General features: G+C 42.5%; 1 protein-coding gene across 8 annotated transcripts in view; it reads right to left on the bottom strand.

Moving 5' to 3' along the window:
* The window catches only part of PRLR (prolactin receptor), a 121,362-nt gene that overhangs the window by 19,557 nt on the left and 75,239 nt on the right, over positions 1 to 26,566 (bottom strand). For 5 of the 8 annotated variants that reach the window (XM_083702670.1, XM_083702671.1, XM_083702669.1 and 2 more), the window contains exons 2-6: positions 11,642 to 11,704; positions 5,397 to 5,525; positions 2,932 to 3,064; positions 1,721 to 1,890; positions 233 to 399 (exon numbers count right to left, since the gene is read on the bottom strand). In XM_083702670.1, coding sequence (XP_083558796.1) covers positions 233 to 399; positions 1,721 to 1,890; positions 2,932 to 3,064; positions 5,397 to 5,454 — 528 coding nt within the window. In that variant the 5' untranslated portion in view covers positions 5,455 to 5,525; positions 11,642 to 11,704. The remainder of the gene's footprint in view (positions 1 to 232; positions 400 to 1,720; positions 1,891 to 2,931; positions 3,065 to 5,396; positions 5,526 to 11,641; positions 11,705 to 26,566) is intronic. The other 3 variants (XM_083702675.1, XM_083702672.1, XM_083702676.1) reach the window with 3 other exon arrangements.

Raw genomic sequence — 26,566 nt, 5'->3', positions numbered from 1 at the left:
CTGGAGAGTTTGGATCAAAGATGTACAAAATAAAGTCAGTTCGGTGCATCTGGATAAACCTGATGGGTGTAATTAAATGTACATGGTGGTTTTTAAAGTCTTGCTTTGCCTATGGCACACTTCCACTAGCCACTGTGTTTCAGGGCCTCCTTTGTAAATAAGGGAACAGCAACAGCATCTGCCTTTCTCCTATTATAAGATGCTTGTGAATGAAAGAATGGAACTCACTTACCTCCCATTCTTTCTCTCCTGTAGGCCTCAATCGCAATTCATAGTTGCATATTTGCCCTCTTGTTCCATCATCAACCGATCGAGGTGGTGACCATTTTGCCCACACATACATTCTCTCTTTCAGCTGTTTGACTTCCAGAGACAGGTCTGTGGGAGGGCCAACCTTAGCTTTACAAAGGAAACATTCATAAGTCAGTATTGTTTGCTTCTTCTGCCTAGGACACCTCTTTTGGTTATTCTGTATGTGAACTAATAGAATCAAATCAAAAGACAACAGGGAGAATATGTACAAGGAGCTGCTGTATATATAAGCACAGGGAGGCTTTAGCTCTCCAGATGGCATTGAACACCAACTCTGAAAAGCCCCAGTCAGAATGGCCAGTGGTCAGGGAAGATGGAATTGGAGTCCAACAACATCTGGTTAACCTTTCCTGAGTTAGATTGATAGTTTGTCTAGGCCAGTACTATCTAGAGATGGGAAAATATGTCACTTTTGGTTTCTCTCAGTTTCTGATTTTTCCATTGTTAAGTTTTGGTTCTCCACCATCAGTTTGTGGTTTGTTTGTTCTTAAAGTCCTGATGAAAATTCATTGGATTTTAGTGCCAATTTCTCCTAATGTACCATTTAGCATGCAATTTTGTCTAATAACACACATTTCCAAAGCAATATTTCCTAATACAATGCACTTGTGTGTGTGTGTTTTGGTTCTTTCCTTGTTTCAGGAAATGTGAATTTGTCTTTAAATGTGTAGTAAATGATGATGATGATGATGATGATTTATTTCAAGTAGCCCACCCATCTGACTGGGTTGCCCTAGCCACTCTGAGCGGCTTCCAACAGAATATAAAGGAACTCATTGGAACATCAAACACTAAAAGCTTCCTGAAACAGGGCTGCCTTCAGATGTCTACAGAAGGTCATATTTGTTTATTTCTTTGACATCTGATGGGAGGGTGTTTCACATGGCGGGCATAACTACTGAGGCTGTCCTCCCCCTGGTTTCACTTCTTGCAATGAGAGAATCTCCCAGAGGCCCTATGAGCTGGACCTCAGTGTCTGGGCTGAACTTCTTTCCCCATCCCTAGTACTTTCTGTCTTGAATGGCAAGAGATCTCCAGAATTTCAAACTGAGATCTTGCCCTGCACTGCTTTCCAACAGGCTTTTTAGCCAAAGAGGTCAGGAACCAAACTTGGGACTTAGATGATGTGAATTATCTACCCTATCTGACACACTGAATTAGTTCTAGATCAGGAAATCATCTAGGTCCCATAGTCTCCCCTCTTCTGATGTTAAACTACACTAACAACTAACTTGTTTCAATATTGTATTTCCTCAAAACACCGTTGGCCTCTAGGTTTGGAAAATGTTTGAAAAGATCATGGTACTGATGAAGCACTCAGTCCCCATCCACCCCCTGCCCCAAAGTGTTGCTTTAGAGTAGAGTGGAAAGTTGTGTTTCCATGTGGCTTCCCGCCCTCCCCCCTTACCTAGGTTTTGAACATCCACATAATGAGGGTCAGAGACATTACTTCCCATGTCATTGGTAGCCTTCACTGTGATATTGTACATTTTCCAAAGTCTGGTGACGCTCTTATCAAAATAACATGAACTGGGGCCCCCGGTTGTATAGTCTGGACATTCAAAGGCATGCTTTCCTCTGAAATAAAATAATTTAAAATAGTAGTTAATAGGGACCTGTCCACACTCAACAGAACAAGTAAGAACAAGTGCAAATACTCAACCCACTAGTCAGATTCAGCTTAATAAACTCACCATTGCAAATGCATAACCTGGAGTCAGTGGGGATTAATTTAGTTTAGTCTATTGAACAATAGCCAGACAGGTTCTTTCAGAAAACCCAGAAGGAAAGCACAAAGGCAATAGCTGTCCTTCCCTTAGGTTTGGTGTGAAATGTTGGCAGTTGCATGAATGGCTTAAAAAAAGTAAATTACACAATCTGAATTGGGAGTCTATCATGGGGCACAGGGCGGGGGGCGTTAATTAAGTGGTATATAAAATTTTGTTAAATAAGAACAGTAAACTGTACCCTGGGCTTCTTAACAAATATGCAGAAAATAAATATGCATTGGTCTTCATTGCAGGAGTGGCTAAAGATATACCTGTGATTGAACCATGTTTGGTTTTTTGAGGGAGGGCATCTGAAGGAGCCAAAGAAAAGTGACCAAATATGAAGTGGCTTATATACCAAATTATGTGGCACCATTTTATGCACCTCTATCATGCCCCCTTACTCACATTTTCCTCTAAACTAAAAGCTCCAAAGGCTGTAACCTCTTTCCACTGGGAAGTTGCTCCAGCCCCTTGATAATTTCCATTGCCCTTTTTTGAATATGTACCAATATGTTTGTCAAGGAGCTGTAATTGGCTACACAGCATGTCTTTGGTCGGCTGAAAGTAATATGGAAAAGGGCAAGTTGTATCTCAATTCAAGCTGAGGACACCCTTGATTACACCTAAAGCAGTAGGACTCCAGCAAAACTCTTATGTGAAAACATGCATTATTTGCAGTTCTTGGAAAACAGATTAACCCCAGAACCTCAATAAAGATCTCAGAGGGAAGAAGGTGGCACAGTTACTCATCACTTCACCTTGTAACTGGGAATGTGTTGTCTTCCTCTCTTGAATCTGTGCAAGGAACAACAAATGACTTTTAAAAACCCCCCAAACATTTCCCTACCCTTCTGTGCTGTACAGCAGAGTGTAATTTGTAGGAAGTCCACCATCTGAATCAGCTTTCCACCAGCAAGTAAATGTTTCATTTCCTGAAGTTCGGCAACTCCTTACTGTAGGCTTTCCAGGAAGTGACTGACCTGAGGAAATGCAATCACAAATTAAATTATCATCACAGGGGCTCTGAGCAGATAAGGGCCTAGAGTCGTGGTTTAAGTCTATTTTCTACAGCGATGGTGGTTCTGAGGCTCTATTTTCCTCCCTCTGTTTTTGGAGAGAACCACTGCAGTGCAGCATTATGGTCAAAGAACTGAGTGCACATCAGAAAGACTCAAGTTAAAGTTCACTGGGTGGTGAGAGCCAGTGTGGCGTAGTGGTTAAGAGTGATAGACTCGTAATCTGGGGAACCGGGTTCGCTTCCCCGCTCCTCCACATGCAGCTGCTGGGTGACCTTGGGCCAGTCACACTTCTTTTAAGTCTCTCAGCCTCACTCACCTCACAGAGTGTTTGTTGTGGGGGAGGAAGGGAAAGGAGAATGTTAGCCGCTTTGAGACTCCTGAACTACTCTTCTTCTTCTTCTTCTTCTTCTTCTTCTTCTTCTTCTTCTTCTTCTTCTTCTTCTTCTTCTTCTATAGCTTCAATAGCTTGCCATATCTCAGGGCTACCACTGCAACCCCCAAGAGCCACCCACCACATGTGAGGCATCAGAGAGGGCTATAGCGGTCACACCCTGCTTGTAGGCTACTCAGAAGCATCTGGCTGTGGCCACATCAGAAAACAAAATGCTGGATCAGATGGGCCTTTTAAGTCATCCATTGGAGCTCTTACAAGGCAGACTGCAGGAACAGGAAAGCGGTTATTGGGGATTTAACTCTATCAGAGCAGACAAGACTCATATTTACCACTCAAGTCCCCAAATGATAGCTTGTTAGACGTTAGTCTTCACCCATAATTTTTTTTTTTTTTAAATATATATTCTACCTTTTCCCCTGACAGGGACTCAAGGTGGCATACAGCTAAAAAAATAGAAAAAGCAATCATTAAGAAGCAGTTAAACATTAATGGAACATATGGAAGACCGATCGCCGAAGAATGGATGCTTTTGAATTATGGTGCTGGAGGAGACTCTTGAGAGTCCCATGGACTGCAAGAAGATCAAACCGATCCATTCTGAAGGAAATCAGCCCTGAGTGCTCACTGGAAAGACAGATCGTGAAGTTGAGGCACCAATACTTTGGCCACCTGAATGAGAAGAGAAGACTCCCTGGAGAAGACCCTGATGTTGGAAAGATGGAGGGCACAAGGAGAAGGGGACGACAGAGGACGAGATGGTTGGACCGTGTTCTTGAAGCTACCAGCATGAGTTTGACCCAACTGCGGGAGGCAGTGGAAGACAGGAGTGCTTGGCGTGCTCTGGTCCATGGGGTCACGAAGAGTCGGACACGACTAAACGACTAAACAACAACAAATGTGTTATATTAAAACATATGGCTCATCCATCATGGCAACAGCCCTTTCATTAAAATCAGTCAGTTCCCAAAAGCTTGTTTGAACAAGGAAGTCCTTCACCTGCTGGCAGAAGGGCAACAAGGAGAGAGCCAGTCTATTTGTAATGGCTTACATAATACCGCTGGGTATTTCAGTTACATAATTTTATGTAATGGTAGATTGTGAAATGGTTATTCACATGCATATCAGGGACAGCCAATGTGGGGCCCTCCCGATGTTGTTGATCAGAACTCCCAGCATCTCTGACCATTGGCCCTACTCACTGGATCTGAGGGGAGTTGTTAGTGTCAAGCCTGCTTGTTGGCTCTCCCTGAAGTAAGGTTACATTAACTATTTTTGTCAGGACCTGGGGGGGGTTGGCCTCTCAAAACGACATGGGAGAATGTGATGCTAATGTCCAATACCAAGAAGAGGAGGAGGAGGAGGAGGAGGAGTTTGGATTTGATATCCCGCTTTATCACTACCCGAAGGAGTCTCAAAGCGGCTAACATTCTCCTTTCCCTTCCTCCCCCACAACAAACACTCTGTGAGGTGAGTGAAGCTGAGAGACTTCAGAGAACTGTGACTAGCCCAAGGTCACCCAGCAGCTGCATGTGGAGGAGCGGAGACGCGAACCCGGTTCACCAGATTACAAGTCTACTGCTCTTAACCACTACACCACGCTGGCTCTCAAGAAGAAGGTCTACCAGTTTTGTGTGTTGAGCACACTGCTTTATGGAAGTGAGCCATGGGCAACTTAAAACCATCAGGAGCCATGCCCCAACATCTTCCACATGTGTTGGATGAAGAAAATTTTGGGTATCACATGGCAGGGCGGCGTTTCCAACAAATATGTGCTCTCCCAAGCCCACATGATGTTTACGGTGGCTTGGCCATGCCCACAGAATGGAAGATGGCAGGATGCCCAAGGACGCTTTCCCGATTTTAGGTTTTGAAAAGGTAAAGGATGTTTTGAATGCTCACCGTTAACAATCCATGTGTTTAGAGCGAGCAGCAGAATCAGTGCACCTGATGGTGACATCTCTAGCCTCAAGTCGGCCTCACCTTCCTCTTTTTCCTCTTCCACCACCTCCAGGAAGGAAGGAAAGCTCACTAGGAAATAATAATAATAATAATAATAATAATAATAATAATAATAATAATAAACCAGCTACATTTACTAAAGTTTCTTGATGGCACACATTCATTTTATAATGTTTTTGGCCAATGAATCGTTTTCACACACCCAGGTGTCCCCCAACAATTCATAAGGCTTGTGTTTTAGACAGAATCGCTAGCTCTAGAAAATGAAGGTGGAAGATTCTGTTCAATATCATCAAATCCAGCCAGATATTGGGAGACTCCAGGGCTGAATTAGAGAGGCACAAAGACCAGGTTAAATGCACAGTCCAACTTTACTAGTCACAAACAATCCATTTTCTTGTAGGAAGGCAAAAGTTGTTGTTGTTTTTAAATGAGCAAAATAGTTCATTGGTTAATTTCTAAACTGCGCATTACTCCTATGAACCACACTGAGATCTTCAGATGAAGGTGGTATATAATAAATAATAAATAATAATAAGAATAATATGAATGGAAGCTGCCAAGTGTATCCCACGAGCAGAGTTGCATTAAGGGATGTTTCTACTAATGAAAGGAGAGTGGCCTTTTTTTACATCCCTCCACTCCTGAACCCCCTTTGCACCTAAAAATTCTGCTACAGTGGGATCCTTTGGAGCAGGATAAAAGGGGAAAGGAGATTCTGTTTTGCATGCAGAAGGTCCCAGGTTCCATCGCTGGCATCTCCAGTGAATGTTCTTTGCCTGAAATCCTGGAAAGCCACCCACTGCCAGTCAGTGTGGACAATACTGAGCCAGGTAGGCCAAAGGTCTGACTTAGTATAGAAGCAGTTCTATAGGTTCTTATGAGAGCTGGTCCAGGTGGTTTCTGGAGAAAAGCAGAGATGGGTGAAAAAGGCCACCCCGCTCTAGAACCATAGAATTGTATTGTTGCAAGGGACCCTGAGGGTCATCTCACCCAACCCCCTGCAGTGCAGGAATCTCAACGCATGGTCTCCCATCCTATCTGAAACCATACCAGAACCTGCTTAGCTTTGCAAATGTGCTAACAGTTTTATTGCTGCACCTCTAGCAGGTGTCTTCTCTGTATCCCAGTCTCTTCTCAAAAGCAGGAGGAATTCTTTCATTCATAAGGGGTAGTTGGGGTCCAAGCCCAAGGGTGTAGCTTTGGAGACCATTAAAATTGATATAAAGCTGAATGATTACACTTACATGGAAGTCTAAATGGAATTTATTGACTGGTGTAGAATTTGGAGAACTTTGGCAAAGGCCTCTGAATTAGATTTGTTCTTTATTTTGAAACTTACTATATAAATTTGTTGGTAACAATTACAGCTTTGGTTCCCCTTAGCTATTCTCTCCTCTCTTCCAAGACAGTCATCAGCAAACCACAGTTAATTTATGAACTGACTCACATTTTCCTCGTAGCACTTAGAGAAAGTTCAATTTTCTTTTCTCTGAAGTACTGATCAAGCAAGTACCTTATTCCCTCCCCTAACATTAACAAGTCACAAGGGATTGTAGAGAAGCTTGATTAATTCCTTGCATCTGTGAAAGATTCCAGACTGATATCCACAACTGAATCCAACGCTTTCAGGAAAGGTGTCTGAAGACCAGAGAGGCATTCTTCTCCCTTTGCCATGAGCTGACATAATGAGCTCATGGAAATCCATGCTCTCATCTTCTATCTCTTTATTTTTTGTAGAAGACCAGACCCTCAGTGTCACCCTGCATTTGTATCAGAACCATGGCACTGGGAAGGGTGGCTTAACCCTTTCCTTCCTACCATTTTCCAGATGAGAGCCAAACCGTTATGGCCTCCCATTAAGCCTTATCCAGATACAACACACACACACAAACACACATTTTTAAAAACAATATGGTGTGCCCCTAGGAAAGCGGAGATGGGTAGGAAAAAGTTGTATATTGTGCATTGCCAGTGGTGTTGTATGTGGTATCTAATAGGTGCCACAACATTCTACTCAATATGTGCAAGGGCAGTTGATTTAATTCTTCTGCTCCTTTCCTTTCACTGTCTTCCTTGCCCTCGCTTTGCTCACAGACACAGAAGACAGGAACTCGGGTTTCTGCTGGGCAAGTCTTCACAAACAATCCCTGGAAGGAGGGGTGCCATTTTAGATTTCATTGGACCTGGGTGGCATTTGGGTGCTTCATAAGCAAAAACAACAGAGTGGGCTAGAGTTCCCGAATCATGTGTAGTTAGAAATTCGAGCATGACCGTTCCCCACAAATACCAGGCTCCACCAAGACAACAAGGGGTATGTCCACTGGTGATACAACCCACTGAGCAAACACAGATTTTTGTAACATATTGGGCTGTAGAGGTTTTTGTCTGTATGAGATGGCCTGGGATTCGGACTCAGAGACTGAATCTGAGGAGTCCCAGCCTGCACTGGAGTCCCCGCCTCCAGAACCAGCTGAGCCGGGGCTGGGGCCTGAGCCTGAAGGGTCCTCACCTGTGCTGGATCCTCAGGTGCAGGCACCAGCTGAGTCTGCTCTGGCCCCTGAGGTGATGGAGGACCCATTGTCTGCAGGTGCTCCACTCTTAGCCCCGTCAGGGGAAGAGGAGGTTGCCTCTGGGTCTGGTAACCCTCCAGCCTCTCCTGAGCTGCAGAGGCCCAGGGCAGGGAGCCAGAGGGAACTAAGTTCCTGCAGGAGGAGTGCTCACCTCCAGGCCAGGAGAGGTGAGTCACCAGAGGATCGGGGCTGCCCTATGCCTTGGGGCAGATAAAAGCCAGTCAACCCCAGTCCCAGGTTGCAGGAGCAATGTTGTTGCTAGCCTGTTCCTGCTTGCACCCTGTCCTGCTCTTCTGCCAGAGTTCCTGACCCCACCCAACTCCCTGCCTTGGACCCAGCTTCAGCTTTGACGGACAGCCTCCATACCACACCCTCAACTTCGGACTGGACTCAGACCTCGCCTCTCGGTTAGCCCACAGGACCAGCACACTGTAATTGCTTCAGTTATGCACAGCTCTTCCTTTCCCATTTAATTAAAAGAGAATGCCCCTTAGAGTCTAGAAGGCTACTTTCCACTTCCCAGCAGGGAAGCCTCTGTTCCTGATTTATTCCTTTTAATTTGAATCAGGCCGACTTGAAAACACAGATAAGATAATGCAATCATGCAATAAGTGGTCTGTGGGATGATACTTTGAATCATGCATATATTAGGCACTAATAACTTCCCTGTGCAATTACAGTTCTTTTCAATAGCACTATTCTGTATTGTGTGTGTTTTTTTCTATTTGAGCACTTAGTGTCTTTAATTTCCATTTGCTAATTGTCTCTCTGCTTTCAAATTCGGTCGTATGTTCCTGAACATTGTATTAGTCACTTTCCAAATCTCTTTGTGTCCCACCTCTCAATATTTATTTTCTTAAAGTGGAAGTTGTTGGAGAACAAAGGGCCCACCCCAAAAACTAATTCCACCCACAGACAACTGCTTAGTATGTCTCTCAGCCTCTCTCCATGTCTCCCTCCTCCTTCAAGTCTCTCCTCAAAACACGCCTCTTTAAGTGCAACATTTACAGCATGAGTAGGCAAACTAAGGCCCAGCGGCTGGATTCAGCCCAATCGCCTTCTCAATCCGGCCCACGGACCGTCCAGGAATCAGCGTGTTTTTACATGAGTAGAATGTGTCCTTTTATTTAAAAGGCATCTCTGGGTTATTTGTGGGGCCTGCCTGGCGTTTTTACATGAGTAGAATGTGTGCTTTTATTAGAAATGGATCTCTGGCATAGCTGTCAACTTTTCCCTTTTCTTGTGAGGAATCCTATTTGGAATAAGTGAATTTCACTTAAGAAAAGGAAAACGTTGACAGCTATGAATTCTCTGGGTTATTTGTGGGGCATTGGAATGCGTTCATATTTTTTTCCAAAATATGGTCCAGCCCCCCACAAGGCCTGAGGGACAGTGGACTGGCCCCCTGCTGAAAAAGTTTGCTGACCCCTGATTTACAGCAACAACAGTTTTTAAATACATTTTAAAAAGGGTGGTGGTGGTATCTGGACCAGGGCCAATGCAGACGGGGAGAGAAAATTTAACTCCAACCATGATGGCTATGATCTACCTCCACAGTTGGAGGCAGTATGGTTATTGGAAAGTCATAGAATTGCAGAGTTGGAAGGGAGCATGAGGGTTATCTAGTTCAAAGGCTCGGACCTGTGCTTTCTCTGTAGAGCAGTGGTTCTCAACCTGTGGGTCCCCAGATGTTGTTGGACTACAACTCCCATCATCCCTGAGCTCTGGCCTTGCTAGCTAGGGATGATGGGAGTTGTAGTCCAACAACATCTGGGGACCCACAGGTTGAGAACCACTGCTGTAGAGGGAAGTTTTTTTAAGGTTCAATTTTTTTTATTATGTTTTGATATCTGTTGAATATCAGATATCAGAATACCCGGAGTGGTGGGGCAACGCAGTCAGATGGGCAGTGTTATTATTATTAGTTTTATTATTATGATTGGCATGGGACAAGTGCCAGTGTCGGTGAGCCCCCGCCTGGTACTTAGCGTTCCATTCGTTCCTGAGTTCTGTGTCTTTGTTGCATCCCTGTGTCACACTGTGAGATAAGAAATGGAACATGGATAAATGGGCTGGGCTATTTAAAAATGAGTAGGTGTAATTCTTAATGGCTTCCATTCAGTGCTATGGAACAATATAACTAGGCTGCAATTAAAAGCAGTATTGGGTGGGGAAAGTGAATTTGTTCTTCACAGGAAACCGGAACCACAGGTTGGTTGTTTCCCAACATTGTGTTCCTAATGTTGTACGCCATCTTGGGATCTTTGGATAAAGGGGATATAAAACTAAACTAAACTAAATTAGACTAAAGCATTGCATGAGTTTCTTTCCCCTCCTTAGTCAGCTTCCTCTTCATCAGTCTCAGCACTGCCTTTGTAGAACTCAACAGAGAGAAGGAGACAAAATTAAGAGGAGTTGTTGTTCCTCAGGTGCCATCTACTGGTGACCTCCCTGTCTGCTACCCTATCTGCCTCAATGATCACTGGCAATGACTGCTACCTATAAATCTGAATTTTCGTTCAATGACTATAAATGACTAGAAATGGCGTACATCAGGAAGGTCAATGTTGCACAATCTTCACCTGTTTTGTTCAGCATCGATACTAAACCAGGAAGTGTATATTCCTCATTTAGAGCTGCAATGGGATAGTGGTGTTGATCACTTAAATACATCGTTTGACAGTGGGTCAGCACAGATAGACTCTCCACGCCCTAACTTCTGGAAAAGGACTGGTATTGATTTGCTGGAAAGATAATACTATGGCACCCTTTGAGCAATGGATAGAATATATGACAACTCTTGCAATAGACAAACGGATTGCTTTTAGATGCAGATTGTGAATAGATAAATACAATGATATTTGGAATGCATTTATTAAAAAATATAAAGTTGTGTTACTAGTTTGCATTAGTTTGCATAATTGCATTACTTATATACTCATATTTTGTATTGTATTACAATTTCATGTATTTTTTTCTTTGTCTTTTTGCTGTACAGTGGTGCCCCGCAAGACGAATGCCTCGCAAGATGAAAAATCCGCTAGACGAAAGGGTTTTCCGTTTTTCGATGTGCTTCGCAAGACAAATTTCCCTATGGGCTTGCTTCGCAAGACGAAAACGTCTTGCGAGTCTTAAGATTTTTTCGCTCCCCCCTTTTTCTAAGCCGCTAAGCCATTAAGCCTTTAATAGCCGCTAAGCCGCTAATAGCGCTAATCTGCTAAGCCGCTAATAGGGTTGCTTCGCAAGACGAAAAAACCGCTAGACGAAGAGACTCGCGGAACGGATTATTTTCGCTTGCGAGGCACCACTATGTGTGTGTGTATATATATATAAATATATATATGTGCACACATCAGTGACGAGAGTCAGGTAAAAGAGTCCTCCAAAGCTGATAATGAATGAATTGATTCTCAGGTGATCTCAACATGTGCATCTCAATCCCCATGCTACAGAAGTCAGTGGGGTGATATGTCTGGCTATTTCCGCATTTCCTGAGTGCATACAAGCCTTCTTTGTATAAAGACTCTACCGTGCAAATGTATGACCAAGGCATCATTCTGTACTTATGCAAATAGTGCCCATCACTAATACATAAGAAACCAGCCTACTTACCGGATTAATGTGCTTGTTCATCTTCAGATTTTTCACGGGGGGGCTGCCAAATCAGATGACTACCTAGAAAGGAGGAGGGAAAGCTTTTTGAATATTTATGTTTAAGCCAAAGAACTTCCTTTTCTTTTCAAAAGTAGACTGGTGGCAGGGGAGAAACTCCATGGGCTTATATAAAGCTTTGTTGATTTATGATGTGCAATGATTTGTCTCTTAGAGGAAAACAAAAACACCCCAAGGCTGCAATCCTACACTAATCTACTAGGAGTAAGCCCCAGGACCCTCACTGGAGCTTACTTCTGAGTAGACAGATACTGTATTGCACTATATTTTGTTTAGTTTCCTCTTTATAATGGAAGAGAAGAGAAAAACTGAAATAGAGGAAACTGTGAGATTTATGTGTGCATTCTAGCTCCTTGACTTTATGAAAGGCAACTTCATTTTATGTACAAAACACAGGGACCATAAAATTTACAATCCAGATATTTCTGAACATTCCTATTGAATTCACTCAGACTTTTCTGGCACAAACCATATGTGAAGATCACTTAGAGGACTTAACAACAACAACAACAATTATTTTATTATTTATACTCCTCCCATCTGGCTGGGTTTCCCCATTTCACAATAGTCACATTGATTGCAAATGGTGAAGATTTGCAAAGCATCATTTGAAATGACATAATTAGATAGACAGACAGATATAGGGCACTCCCAGAAAATGTTTATTGAGCATTCATCCTGATGTGATGGGAGGGAAGTTAGGTGACAATGGCTATTTGATGAGCATTCACTCCTACATGTTGACGTTGAGTCAAAGCAGTAATTGTCCCATGCTTCTCAGTGCCTTTTCCTATCACTTTCCTTATGGCAAAAAGTCTGCTCTTTGGAGGAAGCGGGTTTCTTTCACCAGAGATTTCATTGTGCAACTTGAATCTGCTAGTATGGGATGAAGTCCAGTCTGAAAACAGTGACAGTCTGGAAATGGCCCTAGAGATTAGAAATGAATGGAAAATGGAGCAAAATAAATACAGTGGTACTTCAGGTTAAGTACTTAATTCGTTCTGGAGGTCTGTTCTTAACCTGAAACTGTTCTTAACCTGAAGCACAACTTTGGCTAATGGGGCCTCCTGCTGCCACTGCACGATTTCTGTTCTCATCCTGAACCAAAGTTCTTAACCCGAGGTAATGTTTCTGGGTTAGCGGAGTCTGTAACCTGAAGTGTATGTAACCTGAGGTACCACTGTACAGTGGTACCTCGGGTTACATACGCTTCAGGTTACATACGCTTCAGGTTACAGACTCCGCTAACCCAGAAATAGTACCTCGGGTTAAGAACTTTGCTTCAGGATGAGAACAGAAATCGTGCTCCGGCGGTGCGGCGGCAGCAGGAGGCCCCATTAGCTAAAGTGGTGCTTCAGGTTAAGAACAGTTTCAGGTTAAGAACGGATCTCTGAAACGAATTAAGTACTTAACCCGAGGTACCACTGTATATTGCTGGTTCATGAATGCAACTGAGTATTCACATGACCATGGCTTACAATTTTCAGCTGTTTTTTTTAAAAGATTTTTTTTAAAGTTTCAAAAATTATATAAAAACAAAACAAAACAATAATACAAACAGACAAAAGTAAAAACAAGTATAATTTCAATCCCTTATTTTCTTATAACTTACTTCCCCGACTTCCTCATACCTCCCCTTTCTGTATTCCAATTTCTAATTTATTAATTCAGCAAATCCTTTCCCTTAATTTTCATTTAATTTTTGGCCTTTCTTTTCTTTTAACTTATCCATTACAGCTGGAAACCACGTAATTTCTAAACCAACGTCATTCTAACATTCATTAATTTTGCAATGTTTCTTAAGATAGTCCTTAAATTTCTTCCAATCTTCTTCCGCTGTCTCTCTCCCCTGGTCTCGGATTCTGCCAGTCATTTCTGCCAGTCCCATATAGTCTATCACCTTTGTCTGCCATTCTTCCAAGGTGGGTAGGTCTTGTGTCTTCCAATACTTTGCGATGAGTATTCTTGCTGCTGTTGTAGCGTACATAAAGAATGTTCTATCCTTCTTTGGCACCAATTGGCCGACAATACCCAAGAGAAAGGCCTCTGGTTTCTTCAGAAAGGTATATTTAAATACCTTTTTCAGTTCATTATATATCATTTCCCAGAACGCCTTAATCTTTGGGCACGTCCACCAAAGGTGAAAGAATGTACCTTCATTTTATTTACATTTCCAACATTTATTATCAGGCAAGTGGTAAATTTTTGCAAGCTTGACTGGGGTCATGTACCACCTATAAATCATTTTCATAATATTTTCTCTTAGGGCATTACATGCCGTAAATTTCATACCGGTGGTTAACAACTTTTCTCAGTCAGCAAACATAATGTTATGACCAATATCTTGTTCCCACTTAATCATGGCTGACTTCACTGTTTCATCCTGCGTATTCCATTTCAACAGCAAGTTATACATTTTTGACAAATTTTTAGTATTGGATTCTAACAATTCTGTTTCCAATTTTGATTTTTCCACCTGGAAGCCAATTTTCCTGTCCAACTTGTAAACCTCCATTATTTGATAATAATGAAGCCAGTCTCGCGCTTTAATTTCTCAAAGCTCACTGTTCTTTTATTACACAAAGATTCCACTTAACACACACACACATGCAAGGACTTGTAGCCTTAATCCCATTTCACTTCCAATGCAGTGCACTCTCCTGTCCTCTAGAGGGCTCATGTGCACCGGAAGGCTCAGTGTGCCACCCTCTGCCCAGCCGAATCCTTGTCAGGTGCAAAGTTATAGTTACCATGCAGCAAGCAATTAATGCACAGGTTGGGTTAGGAAACACACCTACTCCCATTCATTCTATGGCAATGGCCACTTGTCATAGCAAGAGCTGCTCCCTGATCTGTTTCCACAGCTGGTATTTGTGAAAGGCACTATGTTGGTCTACAGCAGTGTTTTTCAACCTTGGGTCCCCAGCTGTTGTTAGACTACAACTCCCATCATTCCTAGCTAGCAGATCCAGTGGTCAGAGATGGTGGGAGTTGTAGTCCAACAACGACTGGCGACTCAAGATTGAGAAACACTGGTCTACAGCAACAGGCTACTTCAAGTTTGGGGATCACAGGGGAACTCCCTCCCCCCAGTGCTCAGAAAATGACAGCTCTCTGCTGACCTCTTTCTTCCTATGACCTACACCCCCCTTGAAGCGATAACCCTTCTCTCCTTTTCCATGCACGAGTAAGTTACCAGTGCAAGGGTCAGTGGCTAGAGAAAGGGCAAAGAGTGCATTGGGAAACAGCTGAGATCTTTCAGCCATTACACTAGAACATTATTCATATCAAGATGAGTTTTTACAACCACCCCAGACACTCTACGCAAACCATATAAGGCCAGGGTTGGGGAACTCAAAGAATAAGTTACCAGATCACAGTGTGTTTAGCACCGCTGCAATAAACTTGGTGATAAGGATAAGAAATCCAGCTTTTCGCCCAAAAAGTACAACACACTGCGAAACCAGGTTAGTTGACAAAAGCACCTTGTGCGTGCAAGTCTTGTGTGTGCAGCGAGCCTCTTTGTGTATAGTAGATGCAATAAAAATGGAATATGATAAGCTGTGTTTATGTTATGACAAAAGCTTGTGCAATCTCGCCTTATGTAGCCCGAGCTGAAAAATTATGTGATACAGAGGTCAGAAAAACAACTTAGGGACATAAGAAAACCCTGCTAGATCAGGCCAGTGACCTATCTAGTTCAGATTTCTGTTGTCATGGACTGGCGGCATGTAGCGGCTGGGGAACCCCCAAGGGAAGACGGCTCAGAGCCAGGGGATTGGTGGTGGGATGACGATGAGTGATAAGGGGGAGAAAAGGGAGAAGCCTGGGAGAAGGAGGTGATAGAAGCTGAAGAGGCAACAGGGCAAAGGAAGCAGCAACAGGTGCACCCTACACCAGTGGTTTTCAACCAGTGTGCTGTGGCACCCTGGGGTGCCTTGAATGATAATCAGGGGTGCCGTGGGCAATACTGGCCTCTGCCCCTTTCCTTCTCTCCCTCCTCTGATGCTCAGAAACCAAGGGTGGCTGCTGAGAGGACTCCTAAGGAGAGGGGAAGCTGAGGGAACACTTCACATGGGAGCGTGTTCGCAAAAGGGTGAGAGGCTGCCAGCTCTGCAGGCAGGGGGTGACATACCTGGGCTCCTGAGCCCCACAGGGGTGTTACAGAATGAATGTAGTTGGTCAAGGAATCCTTGGACCAATCTCTGCCCTACACCCACTATACTGTTCCTTGTGTTTCCGAGCACAATTCAAAGTGTTGGTGCTGACCTTTAAAGCCCTAAATGGCCTTGGTCCAGTATACCTGAAGGAGCGTCTCCACCTCCATCGTTCTGCCCGGACACCGAGGTCCGGCTCCAAGGGCCTTCTGGCGGTTCCCTCACTGCAAGAAGGCAAGTTACAGGGAACCAGGCAGAGGGCCTTCTCGGTAGTGGCACCCACCCTGTGGAACGCCCTCCCACCAGATGTCAAAGAGAAAAATAACTACCAGACATCTGAAGGCAGCCCTGTTTAGGAAAGCTTTTAATGTTTAATAGGTTATTGTATTTTAGTGTCCTGTTGGAAGCCGTCCAGAGTGGCTGGGGAAACCCAGCCAGATGGGTGGGGTATAAATAATGTTGTTGTTGTTGTTGTTGTTATACTAGTTTGACCATTTAAAAGGGTAAGGAAGGGCTGTAGCTTAGTGGTAGAGCATCTGCCTTGTTCATAGAACATCATAGGATCTCCAGCTAGGGCTGGGGAAACCTGGAGTGTTGCTGTCAATCAGTGTGGACAATATTGAGCTAGATGGACGAACGGTATAAGGTAACTTGCTGTGATTAAGAACTTCAGAATGCCTTTTCCCCTTTGGTTAGCTTTTAACTGACTTTTCCCACCTCACTTTTCTTAGTTCCAGCTCAGTGTCCGGCAAAGAAGTCTACAGTGGTACCTCTGGATGCGAACGGGATCTGTTCTGGAGCCCCGTTCGCATCCTGAAGTGAACGCAACCCACGTCTATGCGTGCACGGGTCGTGATTCGCCACTTCTGCGCATGCACGTGACGTCATTTTGAGCATCTGCACATGCGCGAGCGGCAAAACACAGAAGTAACAACCTGAAAACGTTCAACATGAAGCAACTTTAACCCGAGGTATGACTGTATCGCCTGAGAAAGTTTACTATGCCATTTTTTTTTTTTGCAATAAAAACATCACAAAAATAGTTAAGATACATTTTCTTCTCCCCTTCCTCTTACTGCATTATTTTGCAGTAAGGAACAGAGCTGCCTCAGTGGGGGCAACTTACACAACCGAATAATATTGTAAGTCGTGTGCAATTTGCATGTTCGGTTCTGCTGGGGATGCATTTGCATAATTTAGCTGTGTAATGCCAACTTGCAGCAAACAGATCCATAAATGGCCAGCTATTCCTGCCGGCTATTTAAAAAGCCATTTTTGCACAATGACCTCCCTGCCATGCCCAGCCTCATAAACTTTAGATTAGATCCAGAGGACTGAGAAAATATTGCAAGGGAGGGGGAAAGAGAGAGAAGGTAGGCTGTGAAAGACCAGGTGCCTTTTTACAAGCGCAAACATGCCCAGTTCTTAGCAACAGCCACCAGGCACATCTGACTGCTGTTTGCTCAAACATTCCCTCCCTTAAGTGGATCTCTGTATGAAAGCCTCCCTCTATTTTGTTATTAAAAAATTAAATCCAGTCCAAGTATGCTTCAGGCTTGCAGTTCTGCAACAACGAGAGAGCTGTTCTTCAGCAGTACTGAATTAAGCGACTGCCAGACCATTTGAAGGGGAGGTGGATGTTTCGGTTTTTTAAAGAAGCTTCATCTAAGAAGTTGCCAAGCTCAAACTCCTATAGAGGGGCTATTATATATTTAAGGATTGCTTAGGAGGAGTGCTGATACTGGTGTACAAGGCCTGGTGTAGCTTAGGACCAGGTTACCTAAAATATTGTCTCGCCCCTCATATACTCAGTTGATCACAGCACTCTCCATCTCATCTGGAGGTCTGTTCTGTATGACATAGGAATTGGGCTTTTAGTGTGGAGTCATCTGCCTTTTGGAATCCCTTCCCACTACACATTAGACAGCTGTCGTCTCCGTTGGCTTTTTGGCAGCTGCTGAAGATCTTCCTCTTTTAAGAAACCTTGTAAGTGGAGATATTTATCCCAGTCTGCATCTGTACTGGACTATATATATATATATATATATATATGCTTTCGTAGATTTTCACGGGTACAGGAATGCAGGTTTTGGTGTCCTCGGGTGTCTTCCCGTGTAAAAGTTGGGGTGTCTAGGCGACGTTTCGACGAGGTCTCACTCGTCATCTTCAGGCTGGTGCTTTCGGCTTCTTGTTACTGGAACAAGAAGCCGAAAGCACCAGCCTGAAGATGACGAGTGAGACCTCGTCGAAACGTCGCCTAGACACCCCAACTTTTACACGGGAAGACACCCGAGGACACCAAAACCTGCATATATATATATATATATATATATATATATATATATATGGAACTATTTTTTAAACTTTTTATATATGCAATTGTTTTCAAGTTTTTGCATCGTTTTTAAATGTGGAATAGTTTTAGTTGTTTTAGACACAGCACTGTTTTTTTAAAAAAATTGTTTTTACAGTTTCCATGTTCTTTGGTTTTCACTGTTTCATAACTGTGTGTTCTATTGTTGCAATCTTTTCTGGGGCCATATGGTAAAGGTCAGGCAAGATACCAAACAAATAAAGTGATGTTCATTTCGAAGTCTCCACAGTCGTACTTTTGCAGTTGCTTGAGAACAAACCAGACATTACAAGGTTTATTTATATTTAACAAATTTCTGATCCAGTTTTTTTTTTTTTTAGAAAGATGCTCCAATAAGCAGCCTGTGATCCCCAGCAACTGAAATTCAGAGGCATATGACCTCTAAAACTGGAGACGATACAGCCATCATGATACTGGAGGTTATAAAATCACCATGACTAGCAGCCATTCATAGTCTTATCTGCCATGATGTTATTGAATCATCTTTCAAAACTATCTAAGATGGTGGCCGTCACCAACTACATCTCATGGTAGCAAATTCCATCATGTTGTGTGATGTGCTTCCTCTTAAATTTCCTCTAGGAACTAAAGAGACCAAAGGAGAAAATGAATTATAGTAGAATGGAGAAACCCAAGGTTTCAAGTTTGCTTTTTAAAGCAGGTTCAGTGGTCTGGCTTGTGGTCTTTTCAGTAATGTGAAGAATAACAGCAAATCACTCTTGCAGAAGTGAGTGTCCACGACTCATTCCATTTACTCCTCAGGACTTATTTCTGAGACGTTTCTCCCTTTGAACTCAAACCTCAACCCAGCAAATATACTCAATGAACTTTGGTTGAGAAGGTGTTTATGGAAGTTTTATAAACTTTGCCATGGCGATTGGTGAGGCCAAAGTCTAAAGGACACAGAAAATATTGCTATTGGAAAGGGCTCTTCTCTCGAGTTATGGGTTCAAGTAAAATGCATAGTTGTAGCCAAAGGCCACAGTAAATCACAGCTGAATATCTGAATGAAAGGAACACGTCCCCTGGGAGTTACATGTGATGCTTTTGTGACATGCAGATTGTTCCTAACAGTGAGATTACAAAAGGCTGTAATCTTAAATGGAAAGGCCAATATGGGTAGAAACAGTTTGAAAGAGGAGGGTTTTTTAAAAAGCTGCTCTAGGGGAAAGGAGTTGGTGGACCTGCCCCAAGGTGAAAGACTTCTGGGAAAAGATTTATAATGAATTGGAAAAAAATGTTGAAATATACATTTATAAAGAAACCAGAAACCTTTCTTCTTGGAATAACGGGTCTGGAATTGCCCAAGAAAGATGTTAAATTATTTTTGTATGCCACAACTGCTGCTCGAATTTTACTAGCAAAAAAGTGGAAAACGCAAGCACTACCAACTGTAGAAGAATGGCAGATGAAGATGATGGATTTTTCGGAGCTAGCCGACCTAACCAGAAGAGTCCTCGACCAGAAGGAGGAGGAGTATCAGGAAGAATGGACAAAATTTAATGATTATTTAGTCGAAATAGCTTCAGGTACTAGATCGGCTTAGGATTCTACATAAGTTAAGTGATGAATTAATATGTTTAATACCGAATTGAAAAGATAGAATGATGTTAGGTGACTAAGTTAAGTTTATAAGAACTCTGATTTGGAAAACCGTTAAAAGGATATGCATTGAAATTCAACCAAGGGGAAGCAAGTAAGTCACTTAACAATGTTAATAAGTGTAATTTTAATAAGGTTATGATTTTTGTTTGTTTGTTTGTCTGTTTATAATTTTGTGAAAACCAATAAAATTTTTTTTTGGGGAAAACAGGAGTTGGGTTCCTCCTCGGCCTATAACAGTCTTCTGCTTCAGAATGCAACCTCCTCTGCAATTGCATTTTGAAAAAGATGAAGCATAAATTCACGGCCAAACTATACCTGATGAAGGACACGTGAATCTGTAGTTTCTCAACAGTTCACATTTTCCCAACCTGAAGCTCATTTCCCCACAGTTCCACATCTGTTTGCAAATTCATTTTCTTTTTTTGAAAAAAGTCACCATGAAAAGTCTCCAGCAGTTTAGTGCAAATTTCTCCTCATATGCGATTTTTGTACAATACACAAGCATTGCAAGCAATCACATATAATGTATTTGTTCCAGTTACAGATAGGTAGCCGTGTTGGTCTGTCATAGTCAAAACAAAAAAAAATTCCTTCCAGTAGCACCTTAAAGACCAACTAAGTCAGTTCTTGGTATGAGCTTTCGTGTGCATGCACACTTCTTCAGATACACTGAATGTATTTGTTGGCATTCTTTTCATGAATCTGTGCACTTTCCCGCAATGCATGCATTTTGTTATGCACTACTTTGTTGGAGAACCACGTTGCAAAATTCGGTGAAGTCTGAATTTCAAAGGATGACCCTGTTTCAGTTTACATATTGTTTCAGGAAGGGTGAATTAAGTAGATTCATCTTTAAATGAGCACTGAACCAGCTCTCTCCACCATCCCTCCTCTTGACTGAGCCTTTGTGAAAAACCCGCTGTGCTTAATCATAGGTCATACCTCAGTTAAGCTACAAGCACCAGCAAAATGTTTGAGAGTTGCTCTGCATATCAAGCACTATCTACTTATCAACATAGTTTCTTGCAGTAATTTATGTAGAGGGATTACAGCAACGGCCATTAAAATTGAAAGGTATCCTTTTGTTTCCTAAGTCCCAAAGTCTACTGGCCTGGGCACAGTTCCAGATAGGTAATAGAACACATAGCTATAAAAGGCAACTTTGCTAAACTCTGAAACTAAAACTGGTGAGGAGGCAGTCATGCAAGGAAATTAGAGGTGTGGATTCAGTTTTTACAATAAAAAAATACTTTTATATCACATGAAAAGGTCAGCTGCTTGTGTAATTCCTGGTTTAAAGAGCCTATATTCTGTTCTCGATGACAGGCTTTCCTCCCCTGGCTGTGCACCTCCCTTATTATTAAGTCAAATAAAAGCTATTTTGACATCCAAGTTTTATTTCAGACTGGGAAAGCGTACAGCTGCATTTGGCCACAGTAATACATCGTGGTTTATGAACAAGCTGCAGCCAGCTTAATCTTGCCTGATAACCACCTTCCCTCTCCTTCTGTGATGGGGTTGGAAGCATTTCTTGATAAATCAGAGTTCAGCAATATGTACACACCCTAAACTGTGGTTAATATTAACTATGGTTTGCTGAAACAAGGTGGCTTCATAACCCAAGGTCTGAAGTTCCAATAAATAATAGTTAATTAAGGTCAAACACTGTTCGGCCAGGTTCAGACGTCATGGCAACCTGCAGTTAATTAAAAACAGAGGTGAAGACTACTGATTTCCTCCCTGGGGCCTCTGTAAACATTGCTGACATATGATTTGATAATTTAATACAAGCGCATCACTAGCAACCCTGCCAAAGCAGGAGACAGCATGAAAAATGTGCTGAAGACTGGATTAAAGTGACAAAATTCCACAGGGAGAGATATTGGAAGACACAGCAGACAGAGATTCTGTCATGCGGTATGAAGCGGAAAAATGTGCTGAAGACTAAATTAAAGTGACAATATTCCAAGGGCAGTGACTTAGAAAAAGATCTTGTCAACCACCCAAGACAATTCTTCAAATAAATGGTGCAAAAAGTTATTGGATTTCAACAGGACTTTAAAGGGTATACACCAGAACTGAAAACACCACATAAATGGCATTGGAATTGGGCCCTAATAGCATCATGAGCACAAATAATAATGGATGCACAATAAAAAGGACATGTGGAAGGGCTACATCACCTTGCCAACAAAGGTTTGTATAGTTAAAGCTATGGTTTTCCCAGTAGTGATGTATGGAAGTGAGAGCTGGACCATAAAGAAGGCTGATCGCCGAAGAATTGATGCTTTTGAATTATGGTGCTGGAGGAGACTCTTGAGAGTCCCATGAACTGCAAGAAGATAAAACCTATCCATTCTTAAGGAAATCAGCGCTGAGTGCTCACTGGAAGGACAGATCCTGAAGCTGAGGCTCCAAGACTTTGGCCACCTCATGAGAAGAAAAGACTCCCTGAAAAAGACCCTGATGTTGGGAAAGATGGAGGGCAGAAGGAGAAGGGGATGACAGAGGATGAGATGGTTGGATAGTGTTCTCAAAGCTACCAGCATGAGTCTGACCAAACTGCGGGAGGCAGTGGAAGACAGGAGTGCCTGGCGTGTTCTGGTCCATGGGGTCACGAAGTCGGACACGACTAAATGACTAAACAACAATAACAATGGAAGGGTTCCTGGAAGAGGTGTCCATGAGGGTTTGTTACACGCTCATATCTAATCATAGACATGTAAAATTGGAAGGGACCACAAAGATCACCCAGTCCAATCCCCTGTAATGAAGGAATCTTTTTGCCCAGTTCAGGGCTCAAACCCATAACCCTGAGAGTCTCATGCTCTGCCAACTGAGCTATGCTTTATCTACCTTCATGCATAGATCTACCCACAGATTCAAGTCCCACTGTGTACAATGGGACTTCCTCCCTGGGTAAGGTGTGCAGAAGTTCACCCTTAGCTGAATTATTCTGCAGCCTCAGCTGAATTCTAATTATGTTGTTGATGCAGACACAACTTCATCAGTGATTTCCTGTAAACAAGGCAGAGGGACCTTCTTAAAAGACATGGCAAAGCTCACCCCAGAACAGATGTGATGAATCTGTAATTCATGTGGAAATAACATGCTTCCAGGAGCCTTCCTGAAAGAGGGTTTGCTTTTACCAATAACAGAACAAATCATGATATTCTTTGTGAAAACTGTGGACTGAGAGAACAAGAACTTACAAAAACAACAATAACTACATTTGGGCTAGTGGGAAGCAATGAACTATGGCAGCAACCAAATTATGGGTTATTATTACTTTTTAAATTCAAATAGAATATCCACACAGCAGCTTTCTGTGGACTCTGTACTGCTTGTGCTAAGAAGTATTCCTCAGCATTTGCATAACATTACTGCCAATATAGTTCCTTCATTTAATTTGAAATTGCCTGTGGACAGTCCAGTGCTGTGGAAGCCTCTTAGTGCATTCTTTATGGTGGCCGATGCTTCAATGAGCAACCTCTGTTGCTACACCCTTATTTCTGTTTGCTCCTTGCATGAGCAGATTTATGCAAGACTTGTAATAATAAAAACAAATGTTTGGGTCTGCCTGATGCTCTGAGTGTGTGGGGTGGTGGTGGTGATGATGTTACGTTTATGTCAAACATTCTGCAGATTAAGATAATTCCTCTCCCCCCGATTTCTCCAACTGACGTTCAATTTCAACTGCAAACACCACAGAACTTGGGTGCATTGCTGAGATGGATATGGGAGTCACATTGGTCCTGTCTGCTGAGCCGCTTCTCACTGTTTTCCCCAGCCTCTCTGAGAGTTTCCTTGCCTCTTCGTTGCTGAGCGGGGCTGTCTGATGATAGTTGAAAGAGAAAAAAACATAAGGAAGAGGCAAGCATCTCTGTGCGGCAGGAAGCGGCATTGAAATCTCTTGCTTTTTCTCTCCAGTGCTGCAGGGAACTCTAGAAGAGGTTTGAAAAACAAGACAAATATAGGTTCGGGACTGAATGTATTCTCCTCCCCACATTCAAATCCTGAGGTGCTTTAAATCGAAATTGAACATCAGTTGAAGAAGGCTAGGATAAAGGAGTTATCTTGGCTTGGCACATGCACACCCAGTCAGTGAACTAAGCAACCCTCTTTGGTTTTTATTATTACAGATCTAGCATATCAGGGCTGTGGGGGAAAATTAATACTGTAAGCTAACTGTGATTGACGGGTAGGAGAAAAGACCATACCCAAGGTATTTGTCAACAGCCAAAAATGAAAACATAAAAATCTAATCTAAATGACCTGTTTGTGGGATTTTGCCCCCATGTGGACACAGCCCTAAACAAATTTCATTGTGGGAATTAAACTGGCCCTGTTCTCTGCTGTTCCACTTACCTCAGGCTGATCCAGGCAAGAAATCTAGCAATTGCATGATAATACATACAATCTGTTCGCCAAGATGTCTGAAGCAACTGAGTTTATTGGATTAAGAGAGAATAAAACATTCTTTTCTCTTTCAGATCTCATAAGAGAATAATATAACAAGCTTTTTAAAATGAAAAATGAGTGGGGATTAAGGATACTATATATTTATGGTAATTGTGCCAAACATCCCCCCCCCCTTTATGGATGTTTCTTATTCCATTAATCTTACTTATGATACTTATTCCAACTGTGATATGTCTTCATGCTGGCTGAGATTTATATGTTAAGTTGTTTGTGTGCTAATTATTTCTCTTATTTAGTTCATTAAATTGCTACACTACACGATTGTAAAGAAAAACCTCAAAGCAGTTTACAAGATTATGATACATAAAACTCGTGGAACAGTAATTGCAGTGGTACCTCGGGTTACCAACGCTTCGGTTACAAACGCTTCAGGTTACAAACTCCACTAACCCGGAAGTTGTGGCTCCGGGTTGCGAATTTTGCCCCAGGATGAGAACAGAAATCGCACGCCGGCAGTGGGAGGCCCTATTAGCCAAAGTGCACCTCAGGTTAAGAACAGTTTTGGGTTAAGAACAGACCTCCGGAACGAATTAAGTTTGTAATCAGAGATACCACTGTAATTGTGTTCCCTGCTACTCAATTTCTCCACCTGGGGTACAGCTGACCCTGTAAACATGCAGTTTGTTCCTGTGTCTTTGGAAAGGAGCTGCCCATCTAGACTGGACAGGGGGAGTTTCTGTAAAAGAGATCCTGTTCTACTGAGTCATTGGCTGGGCAGCATGTTAGCCCTGACCCTCTACATTTCCAAAAACTCCTTCAGGTCTGACTTCCTGGATAAACTCCTATCTCAACTCCAACAGTTCCTTATAGCGCAGTCTTGGCACTGTCTTGCCCGTTGCCTTCTTTGTCATATGTATACTGAGTCACACTGAATACAGTCAAATAAATATTGTGAAACACCATTTTTTTGTCCAAGAAAAGACAAAAGGAACCAAAGTTTCCCAAGAGATGTCAAGTAGAAATAACTCAAGGTTTTGTCAATGGTAATTCCTTCTAACTCAAGGATTACAATGCATACATTGACAGGTCATCTAGGGTGAGTCCATTTTCCTGAGAATGTCCTGGTTTTTACCTCAGGTTCATTAACTTGTGGGAACAGGCCCAGCTAATAACAACTACTGCCAAATATACAAACTGAATGAACTGGTAGGGAATAAGAAGGGGTGGGTGGGACAAAATACCATACCGCTAAACAGTCCTGATTTGAGTGGGACACCTTGGGATTACAGAAGCCATCTTGACTTCTCATTGGATCCCAGAATGTTCTGTTTTTTGATCTTGTGATACGACGCCGAATCAAAAGGCTATGTTTTGGGCCAAAAGATGAATGACGGGGCTAGACCAAAAAACTAGAACCCTAACATCAGCAGGATGTTGGAGGGTATGAGATACTTTCTTCTAACCTCTTCTAGGTATACGGGGAAGATTTTATATATAATTGGCCAAGCAATTTCACGCCAAAGCAGACTGACCCAGTTTTGCTTTACCTTCCCAGTTTTATGGTGATATAATAAAAGTACGCAAAGTGCAAACTTAGAGTTCACCCACATTTCCACTTGTCCCACAGCTTTTCACTAGGAAAACTCACTGTTTACAATTGAACTGGAACAAATACCTGCAGATTGTTCCGATTCAGCAGTAAACAGTGGGTTTTCCTGGGGAAAGTGGTGGTGCAAACGAAAAACCTTTACTAGGAAATAGGAAGAGATTCGTGGCAGGCATCCCTTCTGCTTAATAGTTGGTTGGCAATACATTAACAGACCATCATTGAGCAAAGATTTTCATGGAAATTAGACATGATGTCCACAGATGCAGTAAACAGAATGTTTCCACAGATTAAGACATCTAGAATGAAGCTCATAGTTGACTTAATCCAACCCCCACTAAGGAGATGCAACACATCTTTTGCAAAGGTTAATCTTACAATAAATTAGAGTTTCCCAAGCAGACCACAACAGGAATGACTGAAGTTATTCAATTCCACAGAAGCCTTTCACACAGTGCATGTCACAGGATCACAGGACTGATTATGTGAAGCTGGAAATGTTTGAAATATGGCAGCCCTGCTCAGCCAAAGCGTCCGAAACAGATGACCATCCAACCTCTGCTTAAAAACCTCCGCTGAAGGAGAATCCACAACTCTCGTCCATTCCACTGTTGAACAGCTCTTACTGCCTCAAAGTTCTTCCTAATGTTTACTTGGGATCCCCTTTTGTGTAACTTGAAGCCATTGGTTCGAGTACTACT

This window comes from Podarcis gaigeae (assembly GCF_964106915.1).
Source record: "Podarcis gaigeae genome assembly, chromosome: 11".
Lineage (NCBI taxonomy): Eukaryota > Metazoa > Chordata > Lepidosauria > Squamata > Lacertidae > Podarcis > Podarcis gaigeae.
Note: the sequence above shows the minus strand (reverse complement) of the source record. Positions and strands in the feature narration are given on the sequence as shown.